The 8,843-nt window shown below is 28.7% G+C and overlaps 1 protein-coding gene across 3 annotated transcripts in view; it reads left to right on the plus strand.

Moving 5' to 3' along the window:
* The window catches only part of LOC124955773, a 48,534-nt gene extending 40,435 nt beyond the window's left edge, over positions 1-8,099 (plus strand). For all 3 annotated transcript variants that reach the window (XM_047510707.1, XM_047510697.1, XM_047510688.1), the window contains 3 exons: positions 5,528-5,788; positions 6,265-6,477; positions 6,923-8,099. In XM_047510707.1, the coding sequence (XP_047366663.1) occupies positions 5,534-5,788; positions 6,265-6,477; positions 6,923-7,261 (807 nt within the window). In that variant the 5' untranslated portion in view covers positions 5,528-5,533 and the 3' untranslated portion in view covers positions 7,262-8,099. The remainder of the gene's footprint in view (positions 1-5,527; positions 5,789-6,264; positions 6,478-6,922) is intronic.
* Positions 8,100-8,843: the final 744 nt, after the last annotated feature.

Here is an 8,843-nt window from a genome sequence, read left to right on the forward strand (position 1 = left end):
TCAAAGCTATAAAAAAAAAACAATGAGGACGTTTTCCTTATCAATTCAGATAGAAATAAAAAAGAAATTATTGTTAAAGAATATGAATTAAAAAATTATCAAGTGGACAAGATTTTATATCATCTTTTAATAAATTCTGGAATGGATGATGGAATTCGCCATAATCTCTTTTTAAATATTTCATGCATCCAGAATTTGTATTTTCGCGAGATACACTTTTTCCGCTTTTTCTGCTCTGCACAAATTACAGCCACTACAACCAGCTCCTCTTCTGATGAACTTTTCATTGCAACTAAAAGTACTGAATGTTTCTCAAAACTTTTGGTCGGAACGTGTCATGCGGGTTGTCCATAATGGGTTTAACTATAGGGCCATGTTGTATCCAAACGAGCTTTATCTAGCTGCCCGTTCATTATCTTTAACTTTGAAACACTTATCTTGATGCATAATGTATAACAACTACAAATAAACAATGATGATCGTACATACTTCGTATTAAAATCTGTCGATAATTTATCGATAATCTTCACATATAAAAATGATTCATATATAAAATACGATGAAATCTGAAAAATGAAATATTATTATTATGAAATAAAATCAATTTTTGTATCGTCATCATCGTGTTTATATATATACAATGCATATAAAAAAAGTATTAAGTGAAATTTAAGTGAAATTAAGTGAACTTCGAGATTAATTAAATAATAAACAACATTAAAATACAAGTAGAATATTGCAAAGAAAAAACTTGAAAATTCAAGAAAAAATATTAACAAATACCTATATTAATGTCAAGTAGTTAAAATATATATTAAGATATTAATTACACTAATATTTCTTAAATACGACTTCGGCATTTAGCAGTCAATTAATACATTAAGAAAAGGTGTACATTGGAAAGAAATATACTAATTAGTTGTAATTAGGACGACAAGATAATTTCCTGTGCAACTTTTTAACGCCAACCGAAATAAAAATGGCATCGAAGCAAGCAACCAACCAATAAAGTAATTGACGGTCCCGCCACTTGTAAATAATAGCGTCACTATGCATATGTCCATTGCTAAAATTTGTAATATTTTGACTTACAAATCGAAAAATACAATAATTTATATATGATATACAAGCACATAAACTGTAAAAAAGAATAATCTATCGGTTCAAACTATCAAAATAAATAACTAAGAAGTCTGATAAGACATGCAAATAAAACGAATGTAAATTTAAATTTCGCGAATATTTTTTGCGATATAACCACGATTTACTAGCAATATACCGTCAAAATCATGTTTTCAAGAATCGATCGATATATTAAAAGAAAGTATATGCTATCAAAAAAATATATTGATTACCTGTAATTACAAAAACAATATAGCTTCCGTACAAACTTAGTAACGTTCAATCGAACGTTTATTACGCTAATTCAAATCATTGAAACAATCAATAATTTCCATCGCACATGTTCAATCGATTTACTTTCCTATGCCGAGATTAATTTCACATATAACAATTATTTATTTCGATTTATTTATCGTTTCTAAAATTGTTTTCTGGTCAATTTTCTTACGTATAAGGTAATAGTAAAGAAACATTTCAATAACATACGAATTAAGTAAGGTATTAAAATTTGATAGCTTCGGAAATCTTCAGAGATAGTCATAAAATCTAGCATAATAATAGAATATCTATGAAAACGTGAAAAATCGCGTGTTTACGATCATATTCAAATCCATTAATAAAATATATCTTTAAGGAATCGTAGCATATTCGATTTGAAAAAAAAAGAGAAAAGCTTAAATATTATTATTATTTTATATTATTTTTTTTATTTTATTTTGATATAAAAGAAATAAAATGATCAATAATATAATGATCAATAATATATAATCAGTATTGGTAATAAAAAAAATACAGTAGAACCAACAAGGAAATCCATTTCATATTCTTTTCCGTTTGGCGAATCATAAAATCCTGATCGTTTGCTATGTGGAAATTTCCTACTCGCAAGAGTAGGTTCTTCTAGAAAGAAATTCTAGAACTATTTAGAAGCTTCCTACTTACTACTATCGTAAGTACTTAGATGACCATCTACGAATCTATAATTTATCTAACCACTCAAGTATGACGATGTCGCTAGCTCATTTATTGTGCATCGTGAAATGTAATCGATTACAGTTTTCCGCTATATACACTCGATGTGATTACATATGCCGCCTACAATACATAAAAACGCTTGTACACGGATATATTCGTTAGCAAACTCGTTATGAATCAAACGATATGTAGAGCGTATCTGATTCAATTCCATCTCCTGAATATTACGATATGAAAATCTAAACATATTGTTTATACATACATATATACGTATGTATATTAAATATCTTCATATATTTGTATAAGTACAAATAAGAAATTATAACTATTTTGTTACGCTTCATGAAGGTTTTAGTAATTGGGAACATGTAATATTACATGGAATATTAATAGGGAACAAAAATATTAATATATTAAATATAATGAATGTTGTAGTAATAATGTCAGTGCTCTTAAAAAAATAATATTTTAAATATTGTTACTTCAAATTCAAAATTATATTGTAAATTACATTCTGTACATTAATGCCATATACTGTAAAACTCCATTATAATTATTGCAATAATAATATACAGGGAGTGTTGTATTTACAATTGTAATAATAAAATTAATAATTTCAGGTTCGCTAATTATTATTATAATATTGAATAAAATATCTATGATTCAATACAATATTAAGAACAATAATTATTTACTATTAATTATAAATCTATATTTTCTCACTCTTATTCATACTACCTCGATTATTTTCGATTTACCGAAGATGAAACTAGATATTAAAGATTTATAAAGCTTCGGACAATAATTTTGCATTTTTCTTAAACGCGACAAAATGTGAACTATATATTTCCGGTATAGATTTCTGATCGTAGCTATCACGTTTCAATTACTATCGTTATATTGAATCGATATATTAGTAAATCCTTTAGTAAAAGATCTATAGTGCAAGATCATTTATAACACATGCGGGCTTATTGTGTATCACCAAGAAAGAATTCACCCTTATCGATTTCATTTTTCAAAGGATGATACATTCGGGCGGTAAAGATATCCATCTATATTATTGAAACTATCAGCTTACTTTGATACGAAGTTAGTTACATTTTAAAAATAACCGGAAAGGAGTGAGAGAGAAGGAGAGAAAGAGAGAGAGAGAGAGAGAGAGAGAGAGAAAGAAAGATACATATTCGATTTTTTAAAATATCTACAATTTGTTTTTTTTCTTTTTATTAAAAAATTATTTTTTAAATCAACTTAAAAGTCCATCCAAAATTTGTATTTTCTTTTTATAGAACATATCATTATAATGATCTCATTAAAGTAATTTCCTGGAAAAATCATCGGATAAAAGTGAAATCAGCATATCACAGATGACGCATGCTCGTGAATGCAAAAAGGAAAGTTCAATCGCCGAAGAGATTTATGCATCAACTATCATTGGTGTCATCGATAAATACAAGAAAAAGCTTAAAAATTGTTTGCTTCTTTCGAACTCATCGTCGAATATCGTTTGTTGTCGTGTTATCGATTAGGAGATCGCGATAAGCAAATAATCGTTATTTCTATTAATATTTAAGTGAATTTGATATTTATGATAATTTACAAAATATGATCTATTTATCGAAAAGAAAAGAAATTGAAGCCAAAATATTCGAAGAGTATAGTGATGGCGTTTACAGACTTTGATGGTTTCTATTGAAACTCTGATTCATCCTCCATTTATTTAAACAAAATGGTATTCGTTTATAAGTGAACATCTATTAATTTATCATGTAATGTAATGTAATATAACATTCAATACAATACTAAGAACAATAATCATCTATTATTAATTATAAATCCATATTTTCTCACTCTTATTCGTATTACCTAGATTATCTTTGATTTATCAGAGATGAAACTGGATATTAAAGATTTATAACGCTTCGGAAAATAATTTTGCATTTTTTTTAAACGCGACAAAATCTGAACTATACATTTCCGATATAGATTTCTGATCGTAGCTATTGCGTTTCAATTACTATCGTTATATCAAACCGATATATTAGTAAATGCTTTGGTAAAAGATCTATAGCGTAAGGTGATTATAAGCAGTGAGATCAAATTAAGGCCATCAGAAGATGGGCTTTTCTCGTTCAGGTTAAGTGGGTCGTTGTCGGTGCGCCATTGACTGATTAGCTCTTGTACGAAGTTGCTAGTATCTCTTGCGTCACAGCATCGAAGTCGACGACCTAATTTCTTGCACAACCGAGGTCAATTAAAAAAAAAGAGAAAGAAAAACGAAGAGAAGATTAAAAAAATCGATCGAATTGAAACAGTTTCTCTTTCTCTCTTTCTATTTTTATATCTCTATGCTTTTTAAATTTCTCCTATTCTATACATAATTATTGTCTTTCTTATTTAAGAAAGACTTTCATTATAATCAATGATATGTTTGTTTACCAAATCATTTTTATGGTTCCCCAGAAATTTTTATTCTAATGAGATGTAATCTCTATTAAATATTTTTTTATTTATTATTTATTATATAGTGTATGTACTCATGTATGTATGTATATATACACATATATGCATACATATATCATATATATATATATATATATATGATATATCATACTTATAGGTATCTATTATTTTGTTTAGTAGAGTCTTCTCTTTAATCGTAAAGTTCAACTTGTATAACATTCGAGGATAAAATCGAAAGGAAATGACTCGATATACAAAGATTGTTGAGCTATTTATAGAAGAATCTAAAATTCAAATCAGGGCTTTCATAAAATTGATGAGCTTTCACGTACATAAACATAAAAATACACATGAAAAAGGAGCGACTATTACTCGATCATACAAAAGTTTCCTCGCTTTTAGATTAAATGGAGCGTAATATTTTGCTATGGCTTACTTATCGATTTGATTTCGATATCATACTGATGGATAAAAAAGGAAGAGAGGATATAAAAGGATGATAAATGGAGTAAAGTCGGTGCGACTATTAAAACGCATTTGAATGTAAAGAAAAGCCGACTCGCTCATTTATCCACTCGAAACTCTAACTATTTGATTCCATTCAAATAAGGTTTAACATTCGGCCGAATAACGTATGTTTGAGGTCTATTTACTGTTTGATATCTGATATTTAGCTGAATGTAATTCATCGGACATATTCGATTAAACGAGCATAGACACTAAATAAGTAGAAAATTGCCAAAATTTTAAACTCCTGAGAGATATTAATTCTATATAAAATATAATAAATACATTCATAAAATATAAATAGTATTATAGGAACATTATAAAATAATATTTCTTCTTCGAAACTACTTCGAGAAATCTATATTAAAACGTAAACAATTTAATAAATAATCTAAACGATGTTTATAAGAAAAACTATAATATATAATATTGTTTTATTTCTTTTTTTCTTTTTTAGGGAAAAATGAACGGACCGGTTTATGCGTCCTCCTGTCCTACACTACAATCGAATCTCTCTTTACATAGTTCATCATATTATAGCGAATACAGTGGCACAACTAGAAGACGATTGTCATCGACCGGTGAGGCTGATACTTCCGCTACTTCGAGCTACGAAGGAAGCGACAGCTCCGAAAACAGCGACGAATCACGATTGGATCCGGTTAGCCAAATGGAACGCGAACAATTGGAGACGTTCTTTCGTGGACTGAAATCACAGGTAATATTCGAAATACAATATACACGAAAATAATATACATTCGAAATACGATGTACAGTATATCTATCTATATGTATATACACACTACATAAACATATACTACATAAACACACCCACACATAAATATTATAAATTGTATAATTTTTATTGTATAATTATTATATTATATATTACATATATACATATATTATTATATAGTACTTATATGCAAAGAAATATAGAATGAACGAGTTCATGTACATGTTTGAATATTTATATATATTTCAATATATGTAAATATATTGTAATATCAAATATAGCGTCCTATCAAATATGGAAAATCAAAAGCAGCATTTTGTTGTTTAAGCAAGGAAAAAGTTATGTAACATGTATGGAAAAGATATCTTAACAGAAAAAAAAAAAAATATATATATATATATATATATTGTATATTTCAATGTATTTTAACTTGGTTATTTTTGCCTTTGAATTTACAGGTATTCGTATGCGAATCACTGGCAAACTTGTATCTTGGTAGCGCCTCGCAAACAGAAAGGTGGGAACTTCGATTCACCGGAATACCGGTTGTCGTCCTCGATCTTGGAGAAACACGATCAAGATCTAAAAGACGTATTCAGATTTTATTAGCTGAGCGAGGCACTTGCTTCACATTGTGGCGAGAAACTATTGATAATCTTTCATCCTATAAGGTATGTTTGTTTCTTTTACATTTTTAATTCTCTATAATTTAGAATTTCATAATCGATACATTTGAAAAGAGACAAGAAGCAAGACATTAAATAAATGTAACGTGTCTAAAATCGTATTAGGTTTATATCATTTTCAAATCGAATAGAACGAACATTTGTTAACCCGTTAACTAAGAAAATTCTTAATCGACGAACGTAAATGCATGAAATTTATTTTTATTCAAAATAAAAATAAAAAAATGAACAAAAAAAAATTTAAAGATCTAATTTTTTTTTTAATAGAAATTAGAAATAAATTGATTTATTTATTCTTTAATAATTAAAAAAATTAAATTATATCTTCGTGACGATTTAACTTATCTTCTCTTAGATAACAGATTAAACTGTAGGGTGAAAAAAAGAAAAAAAGAAGAAAAAAAAATACCCACACTAGAATTTAATACAGGTATCGGGACCAGCATTTCACACAATGTGTCTCTCATCGGACCACACACGTTTGGCTGGATTGAGCTTCGACAATCCGAAAGCAGCGAACGATTTGTGGCAGCACATAGAACGACTAGTGTCGTGTCCAGAGAACATAAGTCTCTCGGTGCCAGGTAAAAAGAAAAAGAAGGTGCCGCAGAAGAAGGTCGTCCTACCAGCGAAGAGCAACATAAGCCAGCCATGCCAATTCCAGCACGTGACGAGCGTCGATGCTGCCGATCGATCGCGATATTTCTCCCTTCAAACGTTGGTGCCAGCCTTGAGCGAGTTAGAGAACTCCCTCGAGGCAAGTTTCTGAGTCACGGACAACCTCATGAAATCCTCGTAGTTTCACTTCACCTCTTCACCTTATATCGAATCGAATCTTCTTTCTTTTTTTTACAATGAGAGTATCATTATATGTGGAGTTAACAAGAATTCCGTTTATTTTTTTTTTTTTTTTTTTTTTTTTTTTTTTTTTTTTTTTTTTTTAAGCAAAAATATATCCCATTTTCCGATTAAAGAGAAATAATTTGCAAAGGAAAATTGACGATGATAGGAATCGATACATTTCCATCGAGTTCAGATTAAATTCACTTATCCGGTAATTTTATTTGAACTTCTTGATATTTCATCGATTTCATCGTCATAGATTTTATCATACCGTTTCTGGATATTGGATAAATGGAAGACTGAAATTCATCTAAGTTTTCGGGGAATCATTTATTTTCGTTACAGGATATCATTATATACCTAGATGGGATATTGGATTATTTCGAAACTCTTTACGTCGCCTTTCATAAATCTGCATAATAAAGATAAAAGGCTGACTGTTTTTACAAGAATCATATTATTTCGTTCCAAATCGATACTCGTAAAATACAAGGAATTACGACGAAATTACTAGGAACTTGAAAGAAATACTCGAAATTTACGTTCAATTATTTTACAGTGAATAACGAAGAATGAGTATTTCAATGAGAAATACATGAAGCGTGACACGAAATTATAGAACATAATGAGCGAAAAAAATTACAAAAAAAAAAAGAGCGTTAAAAACTTGTCTCGTTTCTGTATATTCATTATTATTCACTTTTGTATATTCTGTCATAGGCATACACCGTGGTCATGAATGTTAATTTCACGAAAATAGATTATTCTTTAAAAACAGAAATTAGTTTCGTAAAAGTTTCGATTTTTTGTTTCTTACCTATAATTTTAAGAAAAACGCTCGAGGTTGTTATCCGACGATACAATCACTATATAAACGTGATCGTTGAAGTTTCTAATCTTAGATACGTCTATAGAAATAAATCCTGAATCTATAAGACGATCTATGATAAGAATCGTTTAATCATAAATCATCAATACAATGCTATTATATTATATGCAATATATGTATGCGTAAGTTAAAAAACCCATGTAATGTGTATGTAGATATAAATCTTGTAACTTTCCCTTCCAAGGCGTTATGTTGTCTGTAGAAATTGTAACATTTCTCTCTGAATTTGTTAACGCGATCTATGTTTACGATTTTAGCCAATCATAAATGGAAGATTTCCTAGTAAAAATATTTCTCACAATATGAACTTACCTTCTTTGGAACAGTCGGTAAAGTCGATCGCTACATTTCCTTACTATAAAGCTTTGTCTATTGTTAATATGTAAAACTTATTAATTATTAAGAATTTGGAAAAGATAAAAACGTAAAATCAAAGCCTCAATAAAAAATTTAAAAATTATATCGCCATCCTTTCAAATATATGTCTTTGCTCTACGATATAGAAAGGTTTTAATAAAATGATATAGTTTCCGATATTACCGATTCATGCTACAAATGACAATCTGTACTATCCAATGCAATGTACTTTTTTTCTATCTTGATGTAAAATTCTATTGTA

This window comes from Vespa velutina, chromosome 1 (genome assembly GCF_912470025.1).
Source record: "Vespa velutina chromosome 1, iVesVel2.1, whole genome shotgun sequence".
Taxonomy (NCBI): domain Eukaryota; kingdom Metazoa; phylum Arthropoda; class Insecta; order Hymenoptera; family Vespidae; genus Vespa; species Vespa velutina.